The following is a 27221-nucleotide window of genomic DNA, read 5'->3' as shown; positions in this document are numbered from 1 at the left end:
GACTCCATCTTTGCTGAGATGTGGCCCACATTTTGGGCAGCTGCAAACCAATGTAGGCCAAATACTTTGTGAGACGCCATCGCTGATGTGAAAGCTGAGAATTGTTTTTATGAAGTTGTCATTTATTTTTAAAATGAGAAAAAAAATTAATATTTTAAGCATGAGGTTAAAATGATTTTGTTTGTGTGTGTGTGTGTGTGTGTCTTGTTGTTGCATGTCCTCAGTCCTGCTCTCTAACTTGAACATACATGTTTGTAGCTGGCTGTAAACACAGGTGTGTGTCGTCGTGACCTCCTACTGCATGCTGTGAAACCTACTGAGTCAGCATCAGTGCTTCAATAAAGTGCTGATCCGTGATGTGGCTGCTCCGCCTCTCTTACTTTGAGAACATTCAAAGAGTCATAAAGGTGAAGTCAGAGAGGTTATTTATTTCAACATCAAACCTACAGTGGTTTGAATGAGTTGATTTAATTGGTGAAATAAAAATTACTTTTACTTTGAAAAGTTAATTTCACTTTAATCACTCTTATTCATTGATTCACATATTTTACATAAACATTCACCACCTGTTAAAAACGCACCTGTTCATTGGTCGAGCTGACGTTTGACTGAACCACAGTTCTGGTCACTCTTCCACTTATAAAAATCTTGCTTTAAATCCCTGCTATTCTGGAACTGTTCCCACTTTTAGTTCTTCAATTAGTCCCAGGTCCAGCTCTAGATGTAGTCCAAGGCCTCAGTTTAGATCTAGTCCTGGTTCTCCATGTTAGCAAAAACACCAGCTTCCCAACGAAGAGCTCGTTGATTTTTATGTCGGAAGACTCGAGTCGACTGAATAACCTGTCACAGGAGAAAAAGAGCCAGGTGAGGTGAGTGAACAAAACTAGAACCGTCCCTGGTGAGGATTAGGTCTGTTTCACATCCACACTGAAAGCAGGAATAAAGGGTTAGCTTAGTGGCTAACGTGATTTAGTACCGACCCAGGATGAGGTTTTGTTAATTAAAGACTTTGAGTATTCAGTGACGTTTAGATTAAAGACTTGGGACAACAGAAATTATTAGCAAAGTTTAGTTAAGCATAAAGAGAATGAGTAAGTAGAAACAACTAGCTTAGCCTATGTAACATTTAGATTTGAATAGGTGGGGACAACTAATTATTGTTGAGTATAAAGATGGTGAAGGGCATCGGTTTCTGTTAACATCACGAGGATAACCATTTAGAAAGATTTAGTTTATGTTAGCTTAAAGACCAGGGGGAAATGGCAGCAGCTGATATTGTTAGCACACAGAGTTGTTAGCTAGTGTTGCTAACAAATGTTTGAGCAGGTGGTAACATTTAGCTTAAGTATTCTGACCTTATTGTTGACGTCGTCTATCATTTTAATTCCTGCGTACTGAAACAAATTCAAGTTGCATTATTACCTCACATTATAGTTAACTTTTAAAACTTCCACTGGTGAATACAGTATAAGTTACTGTATCTGCTCCATGCTGCTTCAGAACATGGGGAACAATGTTCCTGGGGTTTGAGCTGCAAACCTCAGGAGCCAATGAACATTGCTGGACAGCATCCTGTTTTCAACTTACCGAGGCTTCAGGCTGCTTCACTCTGGGCTGTCTGTGAGGGGGCGTGTCCAAAAGAAACGCTGTTGGCGAGGAGTCGGACAGAAGTTTTTCTAAAGGAAACAGGAAAGAGGATTATGGACTTTGTTCCGAGCTAAAATCACTGATTTTCTCTATGGACTTTGGTCTGAGGTTAAACTCAACTTCAAAATACAACTCACTGTTACCACAGGGTGGCGCTGCTGTAGATTATTCTTATCAGGGTTAGTATAGCTGGTGTTTCCTGGTAGACACATTCACTCACAGTCAGTCCTGACTCAGACTGTTTTAACTGACGTTGACCTCTTACCTCTGGTATCGCAGCTCATAAACAACGCTTTAAAGTTGGAAATGTCCCTTTAGTGTTGACTCCAGTGGAGCTGATAATTTACTTTTATGTCAGAGTTAATCTTTAAACTGCTGAAGCCGCTCTTTAGTCCTGAACCACAGTCTACCTCTGGGTAACCAACCAACCAAACAGAAACAGATCCATGAACCAATTAACTTACCACTCAACATTCACACCAACCCACTGACTGTTAACCAAGTAACTAACTAACTAACTAACTAACTAACTAACTAACCAGGTGGAGAGACCCACCATCACCCTAGCTGTTGTTACCTCCGTGTATGGGTGAGTAGAAAAGCCCTGCGGCCATCTTGGTTTCCCGGTACACCGTGGACGAGGACCGACTTCTCTCCCTGGACTCCCTCAACTCCTTCTCCCGTCTTAGCGCCTCCTTGATTTCCTTCTCTATGAAGTCTGGCGCCCCCTGTCCTGTGGACTGGAGACCAGAGGAATTCGGGTTTTCACTCCACCTGTGTGGCTTGTTGTGGGTCACGGAGGAACCAGAGGACCAGGGGAATGCTGAGGGGGTCTTGTCCACCTGGTGGAAAGGTCCAGCGTCTGTCACGGTGCCAGGAGACCAGAGAGGTCTTGGCTCAGTGGTGGACTCTCTGAGAACTGGGTGTCTATGAGGACAGCTTGGAGACAGGAGGTCGCCACCGTGGTCTCTGTCCTGAAGCTCAGTCTCACTCTTTCTTTCAGACTTCCTGTCATTTAGGGTCCAGATCCTGGTCTGCTCGGGTTCTGCTGCGTCCTGCTTCTGCTGCAGGATCTCTCTCTGGCCAACAGAGGTCACTCTGGTCCTGTCTTTGGTTTTAGTTGGTGTCCATGGTTGTAAACGTTTGATCTTGATCTCTATCATTTCATCCCTGCTGTCATTGGTCCTCAGACCACGAGACCGTCGGAGGTCCTCCTCACGTTCCTGGACTAGCCGGATCTCCCTTTCAATTGGAGTCTCAGGTGTGGTCTCGTCGTCACTGTTATCCCGTTCACTGTTGTCTTTGTAGGCGTTCACACCAGCAGCAAAGATGAGCTCCTCTGGACCTGAACCCTGTCCACTGAGACTCTCTTCAGTCTGGTCCTCAGATGTCCTCCCGTCGACCTCGTCTTCATCTTCTCCTACGGACCTGACCCTCTGGGCCACAACTCTCTGTGACATTAATACCTCGGACTCCAGAAGCCAAGGTGACCTCGGAGGTGGTTTTGAGGACCTCCTAGGGTCCAGGAGTGCGGCTACCTGATCCGGCTCCATCTGCAGGAACTGTTTTCTGGCTGCACTGAAGTTAATTTGCTCCTTGACAATGTCCCCAGGGTCCACAGGGGTGGGTGGGTCAGGTCTGACGGGTCTGACTGGACTGTAGCTCAGTTTGTTTGGAGATCTAGTCAAGTCCAGGTTCTCCAGAATCTGAAGCTCCTCTGTGAGAACCGGGTTCTTTTTTGGTGCTTGACTGCGAATGATCTCCTGCCGTAGCTGCTTCTCCTCCTCCTCCCCCACCACCTGGACCCTGTCCTGGTACACGGAGTCCTCTGGACCATCTGAGAACAGACTCTCAGGCTTCCTGCTGCTGGTGTACGTCCTCAGGGTAAAGCCACTCTCCTCCTTCAGGGTGAGCAGCTGAGCTCCTCTCTGGGGTGAGACCATCCAGGCCTGGTTCTGTTCTGCCTCAGGACTTGCTGGATCCTCCACAAAGGAGTAGAAGCCGGCGTGGGAGCCTGAGCTGCTGCTGCAGGGACTGCAGGGACTGCTGGGACTGCTGGGACTTTTCAATTCTTCATCAAACTCTGAAAAATGGTTCCCGTTGACAGGGACGCTGTTAAAGGACTGGACTGGGTCAGCCACAGAGGGTTCCTGTCTCCCGGGGGGACTGTGGATGGTCCTCAGGTCTGACGGCTGCAGCAGTGGAGACAGAGGCTTCAGCACCCATCGCCTCGGGATGCTGTCCATGGCTGTGGGGGGGGCTACGGGTTGGTGCTGGTGCATGAAGTGTCCAAGGACCTGAAAGATCCACCAGAGATGTGGGTCAGACCTAAACCTAACATAGTACTGAAGTGGAGATTCACAAAGGTCCTGGTAAAAGTTCTGATATCAGTATCATTATTGTTACATACGTATGAGAGATGGTTGCTATGGAACCAATGGAGCACGTGAATCTGTTTCCATGGAAACAACAAAGACCAGGCCGCTCCAGCTGTTTTTCATCAAAACTAGTGTTTGGGGTCGTTACCATGGAAATGGATGGATGGATGATGGAGTGTGCTTTTATCCTCTTCTCTTTAGCCTTATTTCTTTGAAGTATTTGTAAAATTATATTCAGCCAATCAGAAGCCAAAGCTAAAACCCAGACTTGAACGTGACATCCTCAGCCACCCTGGGTCTGGGACTGGGTGGAATTGAATCTGAAACCTCCTGCATGACAAACAGAAATCCTACCAACACTATCACTGTCCGACCTAACTGACCGACATGTGGGTCACCGTGTGGGCTACAGTCTACAGACAGGTCTGACAAAAGTCTAGACGGATGCACAGGAACATTAGAACTTTTAGAGAACCACACGATGCCTCACACAAATAACCAGGGTTCTGAAGTCACTCAGAGTCAGAGGGACTGTTGGTGTTTCCAGCTCGTCTGAGTCTGTCTGAGTCTGATAAGTGTGTGTCTGTGTGTGTGCTGGTCAGCTGATAACGCACACACAAACAGATCTCTCCTGAAACTGTCTCCAGTGCCACCTTCAGTACAAACTGCTCAACTACTGATGACCCCACGTCCACGTCTATGTGTACCAGTACTGCAGTTGTACCATGTGACCCAGGTGGGTCCATCAGCCTTATGACAAACTGTCAAACATTAATGTTCAGTGATAAAATAAATTCCTGACAGTAATCTTGGTTGATAATAATCCAAGATAATGAGCTGGAAAAAAGATGACAGGAAAAGTGGGCTGGGCCAAGTGTCTGAGTCCGCAGGTGAGAGATTGACAAAAGTGAAAGTGTCAAAAGACAAGATGAAAAGTGATGAGATGAAAATACAGAAGATCATCTTACCTGAGAGTCTGGAGAAAAATGGCAGGAAGTGTCAGTCTCTGTCTCACTGTCCCTGTGAGAATGTCCCTGTGAGAATGTCCCTGTGAGCATGTCCCTGTGAGCATGTCCCTGTGAGAATGTCCCTCTTAGAATGTCTCTCTAAGAATGTCCCTCTGAGAATGTCCCTGTCCCTCTCTGTCACTTTCTTTTAGTTTGTTGATCCTTTTCTCCCTCACTCTCTGTCTCTGTCTATCTCTCTCTCTCTCTCTCTCTCTCTCTGTCCGTGTGACCGTCTTTCTGCACCTACAGCAGGGACTAAAGTCACATCTGACAAAGTTCACCAATTTTCTGTCAAACCCTCTGTGGCTCCGCCCACTGGCTCTTCTTCATGTGACTCAGCGGTTTATGTCATGCTACGACCCTGTTTGTTTGTAACAACACAGCTTCATATCTTCTTCTCTTCCTGTTTGTATGGGAAAAAAATCATCTCAAATCTCAAATTGAATTATCTCACACAAAGTTAACATCGGCCTTTCTGAATTCAATATCAATTTAAACTTTTTACGTTTATTTTCTCTGTACCATACCACACATTGTAACAGAGAAACCCATTAAATGACATAACCTAGAATTAATTGACTTTCTTAACCTTACCAGATTTCAAACTTAAGTGAACATCACTCAAATGCATCTAATATTGTCAATTATTATTATTATTATTATGAAAGAAATAAATGTCATCTCAAGTTCTTACCAGCAGGTGGCAGTATGATGTGTCCACCGCTCACACTCAACCAAAAGTAAAGAATGCAAAGTAAGTAGGTATACGCTAATTGGCTGCTAAGAGGGCGTGCTTCTGTGACGTCTGTGAGAGAAACAAAGATGGCAGCGGTGACCAGAGGCTCGATGCTGGCTCTGAGGAGACTGGTGAGTCAATTGTCAAATGTAAATGTTCGTTATATTTTCAAATGTTGAGGTTGAACAGACACCGCTAACTGCGCTCCAACACTTTATCCGTGATGTCAGCCGGTGACTCGGTCAGCTTCCACGTAGCTCCGCCTCTGTCCTGAAGCTGACCTGACGCTAACGCTAAAGCTTCCTTGTTTGTTCCTTGGATTATAGACTGGTTGTAGAAAAGTACACCAGACAACTGTCTGTTTTATATGAGATGCTTAGTACTTAAGGTAATTCCGTTTATCTGGACGAAACTTGAGGTAACTTCAGCTGTGCTAACTGAGCTTCAGTTGTTGGTTAGCTTCACTGCTGCACATGTATTTATAGTTGGCTGATTTTAAGCGCCAGATAATTCCGTATTTGATATAAAAATGATAACTTTTTTTAAATCTTCATTTTTCATTTCAATATATTCCATTTTGTAGTTTATTCTACAGATTTAGTGCAAACTGAAGCAGTGTCTCTGTCACAGGAAGCTTGTGATGCCAGTTTCTCCACAGCAGTACTCAAACCCAAGCATTTACCTCGTATCAACTGTAAAAAAGATTATTCATCAGACCAAGGCCCACTGTACCACAAAGTAGTACTACAACTGGTGCTAAATTCAACTAGTCTAGCGGGTCACCAAGTATCACCTTGTACCAACATGTAGAAATAAAATGTAAATGTAACTACTTCATAACGTATTGATAAATGTGTCTGCAGTTGATTATTATTTATTGAAGTTACAAATATAACACATTGCTGTGTAATACAAAAATAATTTCAGGTTAATTCAGCAGCATGGACTTTATTATATGGGCAATGCTTTTTAAGCTCCTGTGGGGCTTATTATATGGGCAATGCTTTTTAAGCTCTTGTTGGGCCACATTTGGCCCACGGGCCTTGAGTTTGACAAATGTGCATTACTTTATCTGTCTGCACCAGTAGTTTTGATCAAAGTCTTTGTGTGTAAGACAGATGTAGGATTGATGCTAGCTTCATTATAATTGCCATAGCTTCAGGTCAACTCTGTCAGCTGGCATTTCCTTTTAATTACTGCCCTGGGGTAATGATTTCTTTAGCTAAAGCCAATCCATGTTGTATTTGACTGTTCAATTAGTTTCCATCTGTATCTCTGACACTGCTGCTCCCTCCCTCCCTTTCTCTACCTCTCTCCTCCTCTCAGCTGACCCATCAATATCGAGGGAGATGCTTTCGCCTTCAAGGCTTCAGGTCAGAGCGTCACCTGCTGCCACTCACGCTCACCACCAACGGCAGACATCTGCAATGGCTGAATCACAGGACGCTGCACACCAGTACGAGTGAGTCACAGCTCCCTCTTCAGTCTGAATTGTTGAACAACACGAAGCTGTTACTCTGCTAACATACAGTAGGTGGAGCTGAAGCTGAAGAAAATGTGATGCTCAATGAGATACGTTAAAGGTGTCACAGCATCTATACTGTTACATTTCTATATTATATTATGTTTTGTATTTTAAAAATATAAATATATCCTGTGCTATTGGATCGAAGATGATGATAGTGAAGGTGATAATGGTGGTGATGACTTTTGTGCACTATGTCACTGAGTGATTCATCAAACATCATTATGTTGCTGTGTGATGTCACTGATGTTGACCTCACCTAAGGTGATGATGATATCACAGGTGATATCACATATCATCACAGTTTTTTTCTGTCCTTCAGTGATTGGAGGACCGATTGTCCAGTTCAAACTGTCCGACATCGGAGAAGGAATCATGGAGGTGACAGTGAAGGAGTGGTACGTTCTGACATCACTTGACCTCCACCTGGGTTTGTTGGGTGTCGGACTGTTGTTGTTTTTATCACCATGGTCAGAACATCGGTAACAAAGACCGACAGTTGGTCCACTGGTTTCACTCCAGCCTTTTTCATCTGGATTCAGTTTGGTCGAGGTTTTGATCACAGTCCTGTTTGTTGTGGTTCAGGTACGTGAAGGAGGGGGACAGAGTGTCTCAGTTTGACAGTATCTGTGAGGTCCAGAGCGACAAAGCCTCCGTCACCATCACCAGCCGGTACGACGGTGTCATCAGGAAACTCTACTACGATGTTGACGCCACGGCCCTCGTTGGGAAGGCTCTGGTAGACATCGAGACCGAGTCCAGTTCTGGTGAGTGTGTGCTGACCCAGTTCTGTTTTTTCTCTCAAACCTGAGTTGGGGTGATCTGATCCTCACTTGTATGTTTTGGTTTCAGAGATCATTCAGGAAGAGGACGTGGTGGAGACGCCCGCCATGGCTCGAGAAGAACACACCCATCAGGAGATCAAGGGCCACAAGACCCAGGCCACACCTGCTGTCCGAAGGCTGGCCATGGAGAACAATGTAGGTTCTGAAGGGGAATTTTGTCTGGAACTGATCATTGTTTGTGTAAGGCCTCATGTGCTAACGGGTACAGTAACAGTACAAATGCAGTACTTAATACTTCAATCTTCAGATGTTTTTCTGCAGGTTTCTGTGGGATGATGGATAAAAGTCACAGGTTCTCGACCTCATCGACGGTCCAAACAATTCCAGTTCTGCTTTCTCGACAGCTTTGTCTTCTGTGTTCCAGATAAAGCTCAGTGAAGTTGTGGGAACAGGCAGAGATGGACGCATTCTGAAGGAGGACATCCTCAACTTCCTGGCCAGACAGACGGGCGCCATTTTACCTCCAACCCCAGTCCAGGAGATTCAAATTCCAGGTCCAGCTCAAGTGTCCGCTGGCGCCCATGCCACCAGGCCTGTCAGCACACCCGCACTGGCCAAAGCCCCGCCCACAACCCCTAGGCCTGTCTTCTCCGGAAAGGACATCACTGAGCCCCTCAAAGGTCAAAGGTTTTCCCAGAAGCACTAGTTCTCTGGTCCAGCCAGATCTGGAAAAGTCAGAGTTGTTCAGACACATGTGACCCAAAAAAATGTGGTTCACATGGGCAGAAAAGTCAGACTTTGTTAATGTAGTCTCCAAGGCTAACCTAATGGAAAAAGTTAATATTCAGAAAATACCACTAGGGGGAGCCCACATACCACAGTTTGAGAACCCAGGTGTAGACGGTTCTGTCCAGTCTGATTAGCTGTGTCTTCTGAAGTCTTGCGTCCAGATGACCAGATCCTGTTTTCACAGGGTTCCACAAGGCCATGGTGAAGACCATGACGGCTGCTCTGAAGATTCCTCACTTTGGTTACTGTGATGAAGTGGACCTGACCCGGCTGGTGGCCCTGAGGGCAGAGCTCAAACCTGTGGCTGAAGCTCGAGGAGTCCGACTGAGCTTCATGCCCTTCTTCATTAAGGTAGACCAGAACCCCACTGTCCAGGTGTTCTCATGACCTGATTGGTTCCAGCTGATTCTGAACTCTCATTGGCTCAGGCTGCCTCCCTCGGTCTGCTTCACTTCCCCATCCTGAATGCGTCGGTGGATGAAGGCGTCCAGAACATCACCTACAAGGTAAGAACCATGGGTTCAGATCCAGATTCTCTGGCATGGACTTCCAGGCTCTTGGTTGGTTTTCTGGTCCAGAACAGGTCCTCCATCATGTCCTCTAGTTCACATTCTGGTTCATCAGTCTAAAGACGAATCGTTAGAAGAATAATCCTTAGTGGCAGTGATGCAGCCAACCAATCAGCATTCAGCTCTGGCAGAACTGATGTACGATGTGATTTTGTTGGTCTGTTCTCAGGCGTCTCATAACATCGGTCTGGCCATGGACACCAGTCTGGGTCTGCTGGTTCCTAATGTGAAGAACGTGCAGCTGCTCAGTGTCTTTGAGATCGCCCAGGAGTTGAACCGTCTGCAGGTTCTGGGGTCACAGGGTCAGCTTGGAACCAATGAGCTGACCGGTGGAACCTTCACTCTGTCCAACATTGGCTCAGTGAGTACAGACCACGCCCTCTCCAGCCGTGCTCCACCCACTCCCATCCCTGACCCTGTTCTCTTCTCCTCAGATTGGTGGCACGTATGCCAAACCTGTCATCCTTCCTCCAGAGGTTGCTATTGGAGCTCTTGGAAAAACCCTGGTGAGGTCCACCTGTCCAACACTGGAGCTGACCATGGTGACTCCACACTCCAGTCAGGTTTAATGACTTCCTGTTTGTGTCCAGGTTCTTCCCCGGTTTGCTGCTGATGGTCAGGTGGTCCCAGCACACATCATGAAGGTCAGCTGGTCTGCAGACCATCGCATCATTGACGGTGCTACCATGTGTCGCTTCTCTAACATGTGGAAAGAGTACCTGGAGAACCCAGCCCACATGGTTCTGGACCTGAAATAAACCTTTCCCATCAGCCCAGGGGACGATACCACACTACGACCTAAACCTCTTCCTGCCGACTCTTGACTCGGCGTTCTCTCATCACGAGGCCTTTTCCACTAGCTGTTACCGGGGGTGGGGCTTAGGTCTATCATGTTTTATAATGACCAACCACACGCACCGGATTAGTCTTTACATAAAATGTTTAATCTGACATCGAAGGGTGGTTATCAAAACCAGGACCAGACTGGTACTAGTTCTTTATTGGTCTGTCCACATTTACACTACAGTTAGCTTCACTTTAGCATGGTTTGGATTCAGGACGGTTTACTAACATTTTTTCCAGGTGCCGCTGCTCCAGGTTAATATTGTCTCATGTTTGTCATTCTACAGTCAACATGGGGCGGTGAGTTCCCGAAAGACTTCTGGTTCATTCAGAAACTTTAACTCAGCTTTGAAGAATGTAGCTTCTGTGGTCACTCCACATATGATGAATCATCTAGCTGTTAGTATTGCAAACAGTTACTGTTACACTACTGCCATTTCTGTCAAGAACATGTACAACTGTTAGCTTCTACTAGTACAGTTAAGAGTTGCTTTTTCAGAAGGCCTGTTAGCATAGGCTAAAGTTACTGTTGGCACCTTCTGAGAGGAGTCCAGTTAGAAGTGTAGCTACTGTCGGCGTCAGTGTAACATTATAATTAGGTCTTGGTTCACGTAGAGAAGTCATTTATGGCTAAAAGCGTAGCTTAAGACTATTTCTGTTAGCCACTACACATAATAGAATCCATTAGCAACAGTTCTAACAGGAGCTCACTGTTGTTGGTGTTAAATATTAGGCTACTGTGAAAACGCTAACAGACTTAGAAGTTGACTTTAGTTCAGCTGCCTAAATCCAAAACCAAAACTGCTGATGTCAGTGTTTATTGTCACAGCTGAATAGTCTGCCCCTGGTGGTGATGTCAGGAACTCATGGATTGTCTGCCTTTACCTTTAGACCTTCTGGAAAGTTCCAGAAAAGTGTTTTTTAACCTCATGTTTTTTTTTTTATTTTTGTTTTTTTTTTTTTTTTGGTGCTTTTTTTTTTCTTGGTGTATGCCCTTGGTTGATCCCCTGGTGGACATGAGCGTCTCTCTCTCTCTCTCTGTCTCTGAACAATGGACGTCTCCTGTCCTGGACCTCCTCAGTCGTGTCGTCTGTTACATTTGTGGGTTTTGTTTTGTTTTGTTTGTTTGGGTTTTAACCGATGGAACTATTGGATTAACAAATATTGTCAATAAAAGAAAATTATGTAGAAAATGTGCTGATTAATGTGTGTCCTGTAGAGGGCAGTAGAGGATCTCATACAGTCACATTGTCAGGTGACATGAGAGTTAAAATTAGCCTCCACAGTAGGTCAGAGGTCATCCTTCAGCTGTGTCCCCCCATGGAGAACGTCCCCTGGAACTGTTGGTACCATTTCTGCTTTTAGCACTGTTTATTTACTCACTTCAGCAGATACCAATACTACTACTGCGACCACCGTAAGAACTGCTGCTACTACCTTTGATATTGCTGTTACTATAGTGTTGTACAACTGATACTCCTGCCTCACTCCTATTTTGGTACTGCTCATACATCGTAGTACTGCAGCTGCTACTACTGTTGGTGACAATCATCGTAGTACTGTGGCTGCTATTACGGTTGGTCACATTGGTACTACAAATGTAAATATTACTGCATGTTTGAATGAGTGTCAGTACCATCTGTACAGCTATTGTGTTAGTACTACTGTTGGTACCATTAGTATAACTGTTATTGTTACTGCTAATGTGCCAAAGTATTTAACTCCCCCCCCCCCCCCCTTTTTTTTTTTTTTTTTAACCCCCCCCCCCCCCATTATTAATGTTCATTTTCTGTGAGTAATTATTGTACTACTACTAACACTACTACTGCTACCACGGTCGTGTTTCTGCTACAACAGCTTTTCCATTGTTTGTAATTAAAACTCTGTGAACTACTGTCAATACTACTGTTTGTACCACTGTCAGGACTGCCAGCAGTACCCTGGTTGACTGTCAACACTTTCCTGTCTTCATCTGCGCTGTGACATCATCATGGCTGTCGTGGTGGGTGTGGTCAACTCCGTTAAAGCTCTGTGGGAGGGAAGGATCAGACAGAGGAAGGAGGAGCAGAAGGAGCAGGAGGAGTTGAGAAAGAGGAGGAAGGAGCGGTCAGGCTTCACTACACTCATATTCAAGGTAACAAGGTCTCGGCCTGTGACCCCGTCCTGACCTCTGGTCTCTGGTCCAGACTGTGTGTCCAGGTGTGGGAGGATCGCGTGACTCTCGCACGACTCAAAGAGAAGCTATCTACCGAAGACGGACGACTGATCCTGCGCATTGAGCAGGAGGAGTGGAGGGTCAGTGGGTCAGTGGGTTTTGGTCTGGGTTCTGTACCATCTGTATCTGTCGTTCAACAGTTCTTCTAAAATGGTTCTGGATCTCTTTCAGACTCTGCCGGCTTGTCTGGTCCAGTTGAATCAGGTCCAGGAGTGGCAGATACATAGGACCGGGCTGCAAAAAATTCCTCACTTTATCTCCAGATTCCAGAATCTTCTGGTGCTTGATCTGTCCCGCAATGGTGTCACTGAGATCGCTGAACAGATTGGTCAGTCCGCCCAGACCAGTCAGCTGGTCCTCCCTAAGACCCGAATAAAGCTCAGTTCCTAAACATTGGACTGGGCCTTCTGTGTTTTTGTTCCTCAGTAACAGACCCTGGACTGGGTCCAGGGTCTGTTACTGACTTGTGCTCCTGGTTCTGGTCTCAGGGATGCTGACCAACCTGAGAGAGCTGCTGCTGAGCTACAACAGAATCCAGAAGGTTCCTGAGCAGCTGGGTTGTTGTCAGAGTCTCCAAAGACTGGAACTGGCCATGAATCGGGACCTGGAGCAGCTGCCCGACCAGGTACGACCCAAACCTGAACCGGGTCAGACTAGACTTTTGCTCTGCTGACCTCTGCTTTCTTCTTTCTTTAGTTGAGGAACCTGAAGAACCTGCAGCACCTGGACCTGTCCATGAACCACTTCACCGTCTTGCCCGACTGTGTCGTTGGGCTGCCGGCCCTGGAGTGGCTGGACATGGGGGGGAACCAGCTGGAGCAGCTGCCCCAGGACATCCAGAGGTGGGTGACGTGATTGGACCACAGCCCTGAACCATCTCGAACAGGCATGGGCAAACTATGACCTATATAATTTATTTATATTACCATTATACATCTGCCTTTCCCTGCAATACCCTTGTTTCCCCAATAAATGCCCAATAATGCCAAGTTATATTTGGACACTTTAAACCTCCATTTCTATATAGTAGGTGTAATAAGAACAGTCCAATTCTAACTTTATTGTTTTGCCATATGATACTAATAAATAACTACTTTATTTTCTTGAAAAAGTCATCAAGTGGAGCTAATGGAATATTCCAGAATAAATGCAGTATCTTAGGGAGTATGTTCATTTTTATAATGTTGATTCTACCAATCAGGGAGAAAGGCAGGGACGTCCATCTATTAATTATCTATTAATTCTGTTATTCCTTTTGTTAATGGTTCATAATTACAGTTAACAATTTGAGTTAATTCAGACCTAATTTCTATTCCCAAGTTTGTGAGTTGATCTACTAGTATCAAAACTAAATAGAATATGTTCTGTTAATAAAACCCAACACTTCTTTATCACCCTCAATCCTAAACCAGGATTAAACATAACATTTGAATTTCAATGACCGTAGCCTTTTACTTTACATCTGAACAGATGTAAATGATGAAGTTTAGTTTAATCATTTTTTGTGTTGTTACTCTTGTTACTGTTACTTCCATCTTCCTCTTGGATCTTGTTGATGAATTCCTGTCCTCTGTCAACATGTTGAAGACATGTGTCTTATCCCTGTAAGTTACCCTCAGTTCTGTTGGGGGTATTATGCGTCGTAAGTGTGGGCGCACTGTATTGTATTTTCCCTGTTGTCCGTGCACTTCAGTTGCCAGTTGCTTGTAGAATCAGATGTGTTGGTTTGACATGTCTGTGTCCAGGATGGAGAAGCTGCACACACTGTGGCTGCAGAGGAACCACCTGGAAACCCTTCCAGAGAACATCTGCAGGATGACAAATCTGGAAACCCTGGTCGTCAGCGGCAACCGACTGAAAGACATCCCAGCTGTGATGGAGGACATGTCCAACCTCAGGTCAGTGTCTTCACAAAAACACACACACAGGTGGAGGGGTGTCCACCCGAGTGTCCAGGGTATCGCCATCCACCTCTGGTTTTTGTTTGTCCTTGTCCATCTTCACCTTCGCCTCCACATGTCCTCAGTCTCCCTCGTCTCAGATCTTTGTCTCTTTTTTGGGGCAGGTTTGTGAATTTCCGGGACAACCCTCTGACCCTGGATGTGAAATTTGAGCGAGGGATGAAGACAGAGAAGGAGGAGGTGGATGAGGAGGAGGAGGAGGAGGAGCAGGAGATGTTTGGACTGGAGTTCATGATGTTCTACATCCAAGAGTGCAAAAGGAAGCCCCCCCCCCCTGCTCAGCTCATAGTTTAACACATCAGCTAACTTGACATGCTATATGATGGCAGAGACCCCCCACCTCTTACATGCATCCTCTGAGAGACATTAAGCAGGACCAGCAGAACCTCCCAGTGTGTGGTGCAGAAGTCGGGCTGTCCTGTTTGTACTATATTTTTGTATTTGGTCGTTATTTGCTGCCATGTCCTTTTCATTCCTGTTGGGTTAAACCTGGATTAACATTTAAAACAGTCAGGTGTGGACACACAGAGGTGGGAGAGAAATCACAGAGATATATATTAATCATTTTACACACTCAGGCTGAACAGTTAAGTGTAATCTATTTGTTGCCAAGCCTTCCCTTTGGCAGCTGTAACAGTGTTGTCCTTCTTATTTCTAACAGGGTAGCCTAATCCTTATTGTCACTCAAAAGGGTTTCTTGATCCAGAGGAGAGAAGCAGAACATCCCTTTTTTTTTTTCCAGATGACCTGGTTCGTGTTATCTGCCTTTATAACTAGTCAGGCACGAGCGCTACTCAGACTTAACTCAACTCAGGCTAACTGAGCTAATTGTAATCAGCTGTTGTGAAACCGGAAAGTCAGAGTTGGACCTCTCTAGCTTACGGTAGCCAGAGCTGTGACTTTAGCTCAGTGTTTCATGAGCCCGCCTTAAGAATCCCCCAGACCTGACCCCTGACTTGATCTTTGAACCCACTTTGACCTGACACTGTGACCTTGTGACCAGATGTAGATCCTGCAGTGATTTGACCTTTGACCTACTGCCACTAAACCTCAGAGAGATCAATAATGATTATTAATTATAGACTTCCTATATTGTCCCACAATAGGGAAATTCACTGTGTAAGTCCTTGCAACTAACACAGGCTGCCACAGGAGGAGCCGTTAGGAGGAGGCTGTTTCTTTGGGAATTGAACCCAGGACTGCTCTCTGCCACTACACTATGGAACCACAAGTAACCTTGAACTGACCTTTTGCCTGACTCTAACCTCAAATTCACAACAATGACCTTACCTATGCCCAGTCCTGACCGTGACCCCACTGGTGACAGTAAGAGACGGTGAATTAAAATGTTTTAATAAAAAAAGTTGAATTATATACAAAGTCCAAATCACTGAGTTACAGTGGGTGGTTATGCTTGTGGGTGGAGTCAGGGTGATGCAGCTACAGCTGTCAGCAGCACATTCTCCAGCGTGACCTGAGGGTCAGCGTATCGCCTCAGTTTTCCTTCAAAACCTTTGGTTTTCAGGAAGTGAAGTCGTCCGGCGTCGATGAGTTCTTTACACCGACGACCCATTTGTTCTCGTTCTGCTGCCGACAGAAACCTGCAGAGAAAAGATCTGACCAAGTCACTTCCCTCATCCAACACAAACAGAACAACAGTCTGGGCTCAAACGTGTCCTAGAGGTCAAATGTCATAATTACCCACTCACTGAGTCCCTTTCCTCTGCAGCTTCATGACCTTCATCCTGATTGGTCAACCTCAGGCCACATGTTGCCCAACTACTCATTCGACAGAAGGCAGAGAACTCCATCTCTCCGAGTCCTTGCTTGAGGAAGAACTCCTGTCCGACATAGTGACGCCACTCACAGCGATGGTGACAGCACAGTGCCACCGCCAGGCCCAGGACAGACCCACAGCCGGGGTCCATGGTTCTCATGCGTTTGTGCCGTGGTTCTGACTCTTCTTCATGACCTGGTCTTTCCAACAAACACCGCAGAGCTAGATCTGGGGACAGAAACAGTTCGGTTAGTGTTGGACCAGAACCGGCCGAAGCCACATTGACCACCAGGGGTTTTTTTTTCTCACCTGTTGCTGCTCCACACAGGTGTTTCCCAACTCCAACCAACGGGAGTTTCTTTGTTTGGAGCAGAGGAACTTTACCTGGAATCGTTCAGAGTCAGGTTAGTGGATTTTCTTGGACCTCAGATCCAGATCCTCAGTGTTTGTTCCATCAGAACCTTGTTTCTTACTTAGGTCCAGGTGTTGGATGTCAACCTGCAGCCTCTCAAACTCAACTCCCACATCCTGATGTTTACCATCCACCTGGAGAACACAGATCAAAGGAGACCCAGGTTCTGAGTACTGAGACTCTGGACCCAAAGGAAGTACAGTGAAAAGTTCCAAAGTCAGAACTTTTGAACAGAGATGTTTGAGGTCTAGATGGTTTTGGAACAACAGGGACACTTCCCTGCCAACATGTGGACTATGGAGTCAGGGTTCATGGACCTCAGGAGCCACAGATCCTTTACCTTGAAGCGGGTGCTGCAGCGCTCCACCAGCAGCAGCTGCAGATCTTGGCTAGTCTTCAGGGCCTCGTGGATCCAGTGCGACAATTTCCCTCGACCTGCTCCGAACTCAACAAAGCACCGCCCCCCCTCCAGAAGACCCAGGTCCTGCAGGTGCCCTAAAATAGAGGACTGTAAACATCTGACAGGTCAGGTCCGACCCTGTCTGAGATGGTTCCAGGTCAGTCAAGGTGGTTCTGGTTCCGTGGTTTTTCTGCCATACCTGTTGTTTCAGGTGTTTGTGGGCAGAGTCTCCATTCTTTGGGTTGCTGAGTTCTACCTGGAGGACAGGGTGGGACAGGACACCGTCCTCCACATTACAATCCAGCCCTAAGGCAACAGAAGGATCAGGATCAGGACTAAAGTAAAACCTGAATAAGGTCCAGGAGGAGTGTCAGCTCACCTGTGACTGCTGCCTTCAGCTGGTCCACCAGGGACTGGAGTTCAGTTCTGCTGCGCTCACACAGGCTCACCTGTACCACCATTAGCATTAGCAGCATTAGCCCTTTAAACACTGTAATTTAGATATTTTTATCATTTTAATCTTTTTTGGCCAATTTTTTTAATTTGCAATAGTCTTGTGGCTAACTATACTGTTGGTCGACACTGGAGGAAAATGGAGAATCATGATGCCGATGAATCATGATGCCGATGATAAAACAACAAAAATGTATGACACTGTTAAGACTACAGTAAAATACTATATATATATATATATATGTATATATATATATATATAGTAGCTAATGGTTAGCCAAACACAGCATCAGGTCAACAAAACGATACTGCTGCAGAGGTAGCTCGATAGAGTTAGCTAGCTAGAGCTAAAGTAGTAGTTATTGTTGGAGTAGTTCAATAGCTCAACAAAATTTGTTTTAAAAATTTGTTTTATGCTAAATACAGCTACAAATTAGCCATATATAGATAAACAAACAGCCACAGAGGCTAACAATTAACCAATGGTAAAAGCCAAGGTCTGTGGTTGGAATCTGCTTTTCACCTGCTCCTGAGGTTCTGCTCCACCAGACGAGCCAGCATTGATGTTCTCCACATAATAAACCTGGAGAACATGGAGAGAGGTGCATAAACATCAACCATGGATATGTGGACCTTCTGAGGTTCTGAGTCACTCACGGGTTTGTCCTTCTCTCTGGAGTTGCACTTCTTCAGGTGGTTCTCTAGTTTGTTCTCACTCACGGTGCTGCAGACACAAACAAGTTTAGGTTCTTTAGGCTCAGATTATCAGAGGGACTTCACTGACTGCTGTGATTGGTCACTGACTGTTTAGGGTCCAGAGGACAGACAATCCTCCTGCTGCCGTCAACACTCTCTCCTTCCTTCAAAACAGTGAACAGGAAATGATGAAACAAACAGGAAATGACCTCTGGTATTGACAGAGTTCCATCCAGAGAGCTTGGCGTTCAATCAGTGTTGACAATTAGATCTGATCTTTGAATCAGGTCAAGTTATGGAGTTTGTCCTGGACCCAGTTGTAGTGGACACAGTTTTAGGTCAAGTGTAGTTGGTTTTACAGAGTCAGTGTTGTTCTAGTCCAGATGTGTTCTGGTTTCAAATTAATGTCATGTCCAACCTTTTTAAAATGCAACACTGTGGAAATTCAGTTTAAGGTTCCGTCTTGTGTTTTTGCTCTTGATTAACTCGGTTGCATTTCGTTCACATGTCCAATACATTTAAAGAACGTAAAAGAACACATTAATTGATCACTGTAACAATGACGCCCCCCTCTGGTGCAACTGGAAATCATTCATTATGCATTCACTGTCGTGCTGTTGCTGGTGTTTCATTCATAGCTAAACCAATGTCGTTTGGAAACACGGGGACACGTTTGTATTTCCGTTTCGCACAAAAAATACCAAACCCTGTGAAAAAAGCTTCACTGCGTTTGTCTACATGAACTCACCATGTCCGCGTGTTCCCCACAGAACTTTTTCCCTTTGCCGACGATCATTTTACAGAAACGCTTCTTTTTCTCCACGAAAAACGCACACCTTCCTGGCAACGGGGCCGCCATGTTGGACGCAGCGTGCTGCATTTGGATGGTCGAAATACTGTAATTTAGTTAGTTATCAAACACAATACCCAGACAATAATACAAAAATAAGTTTAATTGTTAAACAGACAAGAAGACACGCTGTCGTTCCGCCTAAACTTTTTATTTTATTTCCTCCGCACTCGAAACTTACTTTGGTTGTTGATTGGCTGCTGTACTCACGGTTCTGTACTTCTATTAGTATTCTACAACGTCACTCAATGCAAATATCCCGCCTCTCACCGGCGGGTCCCGCCCAGTGAGCTACCACGTGACGTCACCACAGGTCTGTTCACAACTCATGATGGCGGAGCGGAGCGGTCCCGGTTCTTTTCCCGGATCCTGTGGGTCTGCAGCAGCATCGACAGGGGCAGCTCACTCGGTGCTGGTGGTGGTAGGAGTGCTCCGGGGACCTGGGCTGTTAGAGAGACTTCTGCAACAAATCGACACGGGTGAGAGCGGTGATGGTGACCGGCGCGGAGAACCAGGGGCAGGGGAGTCACCGCTACTGCGGTCCACAGGGCGAGAGGGAAGTCTGCAGGCCTTTCACAATAAAACTTAGCAGGAGTTGATGATGCTTCCGAATGAAGTTATCCCCGTTGTCCTTGGTCCACGGTGCCGCTGCTAAACTTCTCTTAAGTCCGTAAAACTTTTGTTAAAGTTCGTCAAAGTCCGCTACAAACGTTCAAAGTTGAGTTTAAATCACTTCCTGCATTGAAACGGTGTCATGTGGCGAAGACAGCCCGGACCTAACGGTCTCTGGTTCCTCCTTTCTTCAGCTCTCCGAACACACGACAATATCACGAAAACTTTTTGTTTATTTTTATAAATTTGTTTAAATCTCCGACGGAGTTTCATTTATGTCCGTCTTTCAGTGTCGGACTGTCATAAACAGAGGAACAAGGTCCTTTTTTGTGGCGTTTATCTCTGTGCTTTTAACAACAACAACAACGACGTTTTCATTATTGTCTGAGTTAAAGTTCTAGAACAGCCCAGGCCCTGGTCTGGAGTCTGGAACTTTAGCTCAGACTAAAGACATTTATATAGTGGATTTAAATTAATCGTTTTAACCAATGTTTACAAGAATCTTTTAACCCTTCATAATTTCACCATATTTTTGACCAGCAGTTAAAACTTATGAAATGTTTTTGTTGGCCAAAGACCCAACCCAAACTGATCTGGACTTGTGATGTGTGTCGGTCTCTCAGGTCTACGTTGTTGGTCTGTGGACCTGGATGTCTCTGTTCTGGATCAGCAGCTGAAACTGTTTGTGTCTCGTCACTCTGCCTTTCTGTCAGAAGATGTCAGCGGTAAACACACACACACACACACACACACACACACACACACACACACACACTGGTCATCTGACCTTCAGAAGTCACACAGATGTTTCATCATTCGTCACACAAACACAGGCATGAAGAGTTACACACCACTGTTGTGTGTGTGTGTGTGTGTGTGTGTCCACGGTCATTATCCACAGCTAACAGTTAGACATAAACATCATTATCAGGTCTCCACAGAAAATAATTATTCTTTAGATTTGAGCTGTTTGTGTTTTTATCAGTTCTTGTGCTGTCTGCTAATGTGCTAACTCTGTGCTAACATTAACTGTGCTTAAGGTTGAGTTAACTCTCATCTTAACAGTACAGTGGTGCTTCAGATATATTGAAATACGTCCACACCGCAGACATGTTGGTACTTTTGGACATGCCCGCACTGGCCGCTGGTTTTTGCTTGAGTCATCATAACTTCCTGTTTCGGCTGGGTTGTTTTTGTATTTGGTATATGTATGTATATGTATTTTTAAATTGACCAATCAGAATTTTGGTTGACAGTGAGTCAGAGAGACAGACCACTGACAGTGGGCCAGTAAAGAACCACAGTCGTCACCCTTAGGTCCAGGGACCGACACTCAGTACTTCCTGATCAGCTGAGGTTCTTTCTCTGCAGGTCAGAGGATCCTGTGTCACCGAGGTGAAATCTTGGACACACAGGTCCTGGTGAATCCGGTTCAGACCTTTGCCTGCTCTGAGGTTAGAACAGATTTGAAGCTTTGTCTCCTGAACACTAACAGACCTGCCTCTGCATAAAAACGTGTCTGTGTGTGTTCAGGTGCGGCGGCTGCTCTGCTCCTGGTCTCGTCACAAACTGCTGGTTCTGGCGGGTCAGTGCGTGGAAGAGAGCGGCGACGTCCTCTTCCAGAAAGGCTGCTTCTCGCTAAATGACTTTGTTAGCGTGCTGACTGATGATGAGGTGGGACGTCACCCCACCCTCTGGTCTGTGCTGTCTCTCTGTCTTGTCTCCGTCCATCAGTGAATGACTTGTGTCTGTCGTCCTTCAGGTCACAGAGTCGTTAAGATCAGCTGATCGCTCAGAGAGGGTCAGTCTGACCATCAGCTGTCCGCATTACGGTCTTTGGAAAGACCCGTGTTTGGAGAAACAAAACTTTCAGGACATTATTGACCTGAGAATCAACCCCCCCACCATCCTCCCACAGATGGAGGGTCTGCAGGAGTTCACGGAGTATCTCTCAGAGTCGCTGGAGCCCCAGTCACCATTCGATCTTCTCGAGCCACCGAGCACCGTGGGATTTTTGAAACTCTCACGACCCTGTTGCTACGTTTTCCCTGGTGGGAAAGGTGACTCCTCCTTCTTTGCTGTGAATGGTTTTAATGTTCTGGTAAACGGTGGCTCTGACCCACGCTCCTGCTTTTGGAAATTGGTCCGACACCTGGACAGAATCGACTCCGTGCTCCTGACCCACGTTGGCGTGGACAATCTTCCTGGTATAAACAGTCTACTTGTCAGGAAAGTAGCCGAGCAGGAAGATGATTCCGGCACTCAGACGGAAGAGGACTGGACCAGGAACCTTATCTCCCCGGAAATTGGCGTGGTTTTCTTCAATGCTCCCGAAAGACTGAAATCCACTCAGGGAGATCCCAGTGAGTTAAGGAGCTGTGACCAAGCAGCACAAACTCTACAGTACTTAGAAAGACTGACAATCACACCAGAGCCTCTGAGCCGGGTTTCTGGACCAATCATAGAACCAATCATCTTGTTTCAGAAGATGGGCGTTGGCCGTCTGGAACTGTACACACTCAATCCAGTAGGTGGCTGTAAAGACCTAGAAACTTTAATGCAGATTTGGCCAAACAACGGTTCCAATGTAAAAGCCTCAAACATTCCTTTGCCGTGCCTCGTCTCCATCTGTGCTCTGCTGGTGTGGCATCCGTCCAACCTTCAGGAGAAGATCATCCGCATCCTTTTCCCAGGATGCACGCCACAGGCCAAAATTCTGGAGGCACTTGAAAAAGTGAGACATTTAGATTGTCTAAAACAGTCCTCGGTCTGTCGGAAAGACCTGGACATGCCCAAAACTGAGAAACATCCTAAACGAGCAGAGAGTCGGGAAAGTCTGAAGTCCAGTTCAAAGGAGTTCCGACCCAGTATTGCTGTGCAGAAGGACAAGCTGAAGAAACAGGAGGTTAAAACAAGGCCAAAGGCTGGAGAAGCTGCTCTCAAAGAAAAGACGGATGGGGAGGAGAAGCTGAAGTTAAAGGACGGAGAAGTTAAACTGAAGCTGTTGAAACCCACAGAAAAAACAGTTCCAAAGAGAGAAGTGTCCAAGGAAGTGAAAAAGAAGGAGGAGAAATCACTGAGTGCTGCTGTGAAGAAGGAAGAGAGTGTAGAGAAGAAGAAGGAAGTGGCCAAGAAGGAAAGTGTCGGTGTGAAACCAAAGAAAGACGTTAAGGCTGAACCAAAGAAGGAGAGAAGAACGGAGGAGAAGAAAACCACCAAACCAACAGCTAAAGAATTAAAGAAAACAACCACAAACTCAGGTCCAGAACTGAAGAAGTCTTTAGGAAAGATGGGGGCTCTGAAGAAAGATGGGACCCTTCCAAAAAGAGACCCTTTAAACAAAGGTATTAAAGGCAAGATGGATTCAAAGGAGCAAGACAACCGCCTGAAGGTGGCAGCACCTGAGGACACAGTGGTGGAATTAGAGAGGATTCAGTTGGAAAGTGACACCATTGAACTCAGAGGTCAAAATGTCACATTGGACCTGGGAGCCAATGGGATCCACACTCCCTCAGGCAATAGTCCTGAAACATTTCGTTGTGATGAGACGCTCCAGATCACCACCACCGTCTTTTCACCCCTCAACAAAACCCCAAAAACTGAGCTCAGTGTGAACTTTGACCTCACTCCGACTGCCTTCCAACCCCCCGTAGGATCCTCGGAAAACAATGTCTGTGGGTGCTCTGAAGAAAAAACCCTGGAGCTGGTCTCTCCTGCAGATTCAGCCCCGAACAGTGCAGGACACACTCCTTTCCAACAGTCGCCTGAAGAAGACACTCGGGGTCTTTGCGAGGACAGCAGCCTTGGAGGTAGATGGTCTAGTCTGGGTTTCGAGGACTACAACCAGGGAGGTTCTTGTCGGACGTCAGACCTTAGTTCTCTGAGGGAGGGCCTGGAAAACTCCACTTCCTCTCAAGATAATAAACATCCCAGCCTTTTCAGAGACCTGATTCTTGACTCCTCCACCACGGTCACCTCCATGCCTGCCGAGGTCACTTCCCCTCATTCCACAGAAGTGGATGTATCTCTCTCGGTATCTTCTGACCAGGTGCTTCCTCTCTCTGGGCAGTCACCAAAAGGGTCCATGGGAGAAGCACTCTTCTCCAATGGACACGCTGCTCATTTCCAGCCACCTGTGGTGTCCTCAGAGACCGGGTGTCATGGCAACAGCAGAGAAGAACCCATTTGTGGAATACCAGAGCTTCTTTCAGTTGTTCCTCATGATGTTGATCTGTGTCTGGTTTCACCTTGTGAGTTCCAGCACCCAACAACTCCAGAGAGCCATCAGACACAGGTGTTACTTGACTGCGCAAAAAACAACAACAACAACAACAACTCTGGTCAGGAACAGGGTGGGGCCCAGGACCCTTCCCCATACTGCCAGGAAACCCCACCGACGTCAGTCAGCGACTCTCTGCCGTCAGCCACAGACTCTGACATCCCCCCTGGCACAGAGGACTGTCCTTCCACCACTGCAGACATTGACTCCGATGAAGACTCCATTGGTATTTTTCAGTCGTCTCAAAAGATTGGCCAGCTGTCCTCACTTGATCCCCCCCCAGCCCCAGTGAAGGATTTGCCCCCTCTCCCACCCCAGCCTGGAGCCTGCATGGCGGACTCTGAAGCTGATGGATCAGTCAAGAGTTTGGCTGCTCCCAAGACTAAAATGCAAAAGATACCAGCTGGAAGTACCACGACCCACATCGCAAAGACAAACAAGGCTGGCAGTACCACGGGGACGCTGAAGATGGCATCCAGCCTCGAAGCCAAACCGTCCTCCCGAAATTCACTTGGAGGATCCAGACTTGGAAGTTCAAAACCATCGTCCTCAGGTGAGGCTGAATTAAACATTTTACTTCAAAATGATGTTAATTGTTTTATTTAGTTTAGGTTTACAGTGGAACCTCAAGATACCAGTCTAATCCGTTCTACAACAGCACTCGTGTCTCGATCGAATTTTCCCCATTAAAAATATTTAAAAACCAAATCCGTTCCTAATGCTTGTTCTAGTTCTAGTTCATTAATAAAAGGCCTTCATCCAAAACAACCTCCTCACCTGAGGAAGATGCCTCAGATCCAGATTTAAAAAACGTCATTCTTTACTGGGGGGCAACTGACAGCCAGGTTGTGGGGTGTTTGTCATGTTCCACATTATGCCTTCTGAGGACTGTGACCCGGCTCTTGGTGGCCCAGACAAAACATGTCGGTTTCAGGGCTGTTTTCTGTGTTTTCAGTGTCTAGAACCAGCAGTTCTGTGAGTTCTGGGGGGTTGGCAGCCTACGTGGACCTGGCGTACTTGCCCTCCGGACCGGCCTCTTCCACCATTGACCTGGAGTTTTTTAAACGCATTCGCTCATCATATTACATCATTAGTGGGGAGGAGCCAGTGAAGGTGGCGTCACTCAGAACCATTCTGGATGCTCTTCTGGATGGAAAGGGCAGCTGGCCCGAGGACCAGGTCAGTGACCACTAACTAGTACAGGGGTGGGCAAAGTTTTTGACTAGTGGGCCACAAAGGGTTCTAAAATTTGACAGAAGGGAGCAGATAATGGATTGTTTTGGTAATCCACCTCAGAGAACTGTCTTTTGTGATAAACTGATTTTTACAATTTGTCTTTGTTCTCTGGACACAAGACACCTGCTGTCTCCACCAAACGTTCTTTTAAAAAAATTGCCTTCAGACAGGCTTGCTGGCCGTTGCTGGCCAGTTTGAATGACATTGGTAATTGACTCTTGATTGGCAGTTGAAAGAACTTGGTTGACGGTGTTGACGATGAAAAACTTTTGTTAAGCCTGTAAATTAGCTGTCAACCTCTGAGCAGTAGCTTTCCGTTCTCTCTCTGTCTGTTTGCTAGAATAATTAGCATGTTTTGTGGCAAAGTGACGGCTGATATATTCTTTAAAAACCACTACAGACTCTTGACATATCTGGCATACAGCAGGTGATCAGTGTTGGGTAAAAAAATATTGAAAAGCTTAACGGGCTGCATATGGCCCGCGGGCTGTAGTTTGCCCATGCGTGAACTAGTACCACTAACCACCAAGCAACTGGGTCGCTGATCAAATCTTTGTCCTATTTCCAGGTGACCCTCATCCCTACATTTGATTCCTTGGCCATGCATGAGTGGTATCAAGAGACCCACGACAGGCAGAGGGCGCTGTCCATCACTGTCTTGGGTAGCAACAGCACCGTGGCTATGCAAGAAGAAACCTTTCCTGCGTGCAAGGTTGAGTTTTAAACCCTGTGGAAAAGGTTCCAGTTCAAACTCTATCCAACAGTGTGTGTACAGTCCCCACCCACTGGGATGAGATCTCAACCCTGCCTTAATGTTGAGGTCTGAGTCCTGCCCACTGAGGGGCGTTCTTAGCCCTGCCTTAAGGTTGTTTTCCAAGTCCTACTGACTGTGCAGCTTTATGGGCTGGAGGACTGGACCTTCAAACCAGTCTTCCAGACTTCTCCAGGTGACACAACACAAAGAAACATGTGTTTACACTTTTGTCTGTTTTTAATGTTGTAGCAAACTTCAAAGTGAGGACCGGGTAACTGTGGTTTCCAAAAGGACACACCCCCTAGACGTCTATAATCCTAGTTGATCAGATGATTGATCAGTGATTATTTCTATAAATGTTTTCATTTGAAAAATGAAAAAAGGTTTAAAACATTTCAGTTTAATTTATTTATTTATTTTATCTTTTTATGGTCAAACATCCAGAGACTAAAGGTTGGTACGATGTCATTGATCATTGATCATTGATAAGTCCATTGCTGATTGATCAAACTAAACAAACTCCTTATTGGATAAATGAATGGTGTTGCAGTGATCTATAATCAGATTAACATAATCTGACTACAGTAAATCAGATGACTGTAATCAGATTATCATCAGATTAAAGGTGACAATCAGTCTTTATCTGTGTGAAGAGTGAAGCTACAGTCAGACTGATGTTCCACGTAGATTGATTTATTAAACTGAGATCAGATTACAGTCGGACAGTTGCCAGATTACAGATAGGGTTAAAAGACAAATGTTTTGTTGTGTTCAGAATATAAACAGAGTTGATTTTGACTGTAGTGAGATTAAAGTCAGACCATGAACATAATCCAGTAAGATTGTAATCAGAATACAGACTGGGATTGGTCACATATCTGTAATCTCCCCATTGTTTAACACCAGATTATCATAATCTGACGAAGGACTGTAATCTTTTAATCTGAGATAAATTCAATGGTTTTAATGAAGTTTTACCACATTTATATCATATATACCTTGTTGTTATTATTTTATGATTATTTTTAATTGATTTTTATCTTCTGTGAATCCTTTTATTATATTCATGAAGAAGAAATAATGCCGGAATCTTCTACTCCTGTTCTTTCATGTTAGTTTTCCATGTCAGGTAGAAAAGTCACTCAAACACTACTTAAAATCCTTTTCAAAATAAAAGTTTCCCTTCTCTCCATTCTGCTGTGTTTTATTCTGAAAGTTCTGAAAGTCAGACAGGCTCTGTAGTTTCCTCTCACGGTCCAAAAACTGCAGACTACAAGTTCACTGTCCAAGGTGTAAA

General features: G+C 45.6%; 5 protein-coding genes across 11 annotated transcripts; 3 read left to right on the top strand and 2 right to left on the bottom strand.

Moving 5' to 3' along the window:
- Positions 1-408: 408 nt before the first annotated feature.
- Positions 409-5295, bottom strand: misp (mitotic spindle positioning). Of its 3 annotated transcripts, none has more exons than XM_008337326.3 (5): positions 4994-5295; positions 2225-3944; positions 1588-1676; positions 1356-1394; positions 409-840 (listed from the first exon to the last, which is right to left on the bottom strand). In XM_008337326.3, the coding sequence occupies exons 1-5, from the start codon at positions 5081-5083 to the stop codon at positions 748-750; spliced, it is 2031 nt and encodes a 676-aa protein (XP_008335548.2). In that variant the 5' UTR covers positions 5084-5295; the 3' UTR covers positions 409-747. The 3 variants fall into 3 exon arrangements, with proteins under 3 accessions (XP_008335548.2, XP_024919669.1, XP_008335557.2); XM_025063901.1 differs by lacking the exon at positions 4994-5295 and adding an exon at positions 4058-4985; XM_008337335.3 differs by lacking the exon at positions 1356-1394.
- Positions 5296-5775: 480 nt separating this feature from the next.
- Positions 5776-11472, top strand: dbt (dihydrolipoamide branched chain transacylase E2). 2 transcript variants are annotated; one of them, XM_008337304.3, is made up of 11 exons: positions 5776-5899; positions 7095-7230; positions 7616-7691; positions 7879-8060; positions 8146-8273; positions 8503-8758; positions 9052-9218; positions 9296-9373; positions 9606-9797; positions 9871-9942; positions 10027-11472. In XM_008337304.3, the coding sequence occupies exons 1-11, from the start codon at positions 5855-5857 to the stop codon at positions 10192-10194; spliced, it is 1500 nt and encodes a 499-aa protein (XP_008335526.1). In that variant the 5' UTR covers positions 5776-5854; the 3' UTR covers positions 10195-11472. The 2 variants fall into 2 exon arrangements, with proteins under 2 accessions (XP_008335526.1, XP_024919676.1); XM_025063908.1 differs by having other exon boundaries at positions 7598-7691.
- An 87-nt stretch (positions 11473-11559) lies between these two features.
- Positions 11560-15829, top strand: lrrc39 (leucine rich repeat containing 39). Its single transcript, XM_017030832.2, has 8 exons — positions 11560-11696; positions 12204-12385; positions 12466-12574; positions 12666-12822; positions 12983-13119; positions 13191-13336; positions 14240-14392; positions 14560-15829. The coding sequence occupies exons 2-8, from the start codon at positions 12270-12272 to the stop codon at positions 14747-14749; spliced, it is 1008 nt and encodes a 335-aa protein (XP_016886321.1). The 5' UTR covers positions 11560-11696; positions 12204-12269; the 3' UTR covers positions 14750-15829.
- Positions 15792-19362, bottom strand: trmt13 (tRNA methyltransferase 13 homolog). 3 transcript variants are annotated; one of them, XM_008337265.3, is made up of 12 exons: positions 19225-19362; positions 18942-19067; positions 18302-18357; positions 18155-18221; positions 18021-18080; positions 17424-17493; positions 17244-17350; positions 16985-17152; positions 16706-16778; positions 16542-16616; positions 16157-16460; positions 15792-16056 (listed from the first exon to the last, which is right to left on the bottom strand). In XM_008337265.3, exons 2-12 carry the CDS (start codon positions 19050-19052, stop codon positions 15882-15884), a joined length of 1266 nt encoding a protein of 421 aa, XP_008335487.1. In that variant the 5' UTR covers positions 19053-19067; positions 19225-19362; the 3' UTR covers positions 15792-15881. The 3 variants fall into 3 exon arrangements, with proteins under 3 accessions (XP_008335487.1, XP_008335479.1, XP_008335494.1); XM_008337257.3 differs by lacking the exon at positions 19225-19362 and having other exon boundaries at positions 18942-19218; XM_008337272.3 differs by lacking the exon at positions 19225-19362 and having other exon boundaries at positions 15870-16056; positions 16165-16460; positions 18942-19218.
- map1sa (microtubule-associated protein 1Sa) lies at positions 19333-27116 on the top strand. 2 transcript variants are annotated; one of them, XM_008337282.3, is made up of 7 exons: positions 19333-19522; positions 20279-20380; positions 21027-21109; positions 21189-21329; positions 21418-24487; positions 24890-25113; positions 25739-27116. In XM_008337282.3, the coding sequence occupies exons 1-7, from the start codon at positions 19372-19374 to the stop codon at positions 25892-25894; spliced, it is 3927 nt and encodes a 1308-aa protein (XP_008335504.1). In that variant the 5' UTR covers positions 19333-19371; the 3' UTR covers positions 25895-27116. The 2 variants fall into 2 exon arrangements, with proteins under 2 accessions (XP_008335504.1, XP_024919639.1); XM_025063871.1 differs by lacking the exons at positions 21027-21109; positions 21189-21329 and having other exon boundaries at positions 19476-19522.
- Positions 27117-27221: the final 105 nt, after the last annotated feature.

This window comes from Cynoglossus semilaevis, chromosome 2 (genome assembly GCF_000523025.1).
Source record: "Cynoglossus semilaevis isolate Cse_v1.0 chromosome 2, Cse_v1.0, whole genome shotgun sequence".
In the NCBI taxonomy this organism is placed as follows: domain Eukaryota; kingdom Metazoa; phylum Chordata; class Actinopteri; order Pleuronectiformes; family Cynoglossidae; genus Cynoglossus; species Cynoglossus semilaevis.
Note: the sequence above shows the minus strand (reverse complement) of the source record. Positions and strands in the feature narration are given on the sequence as shown.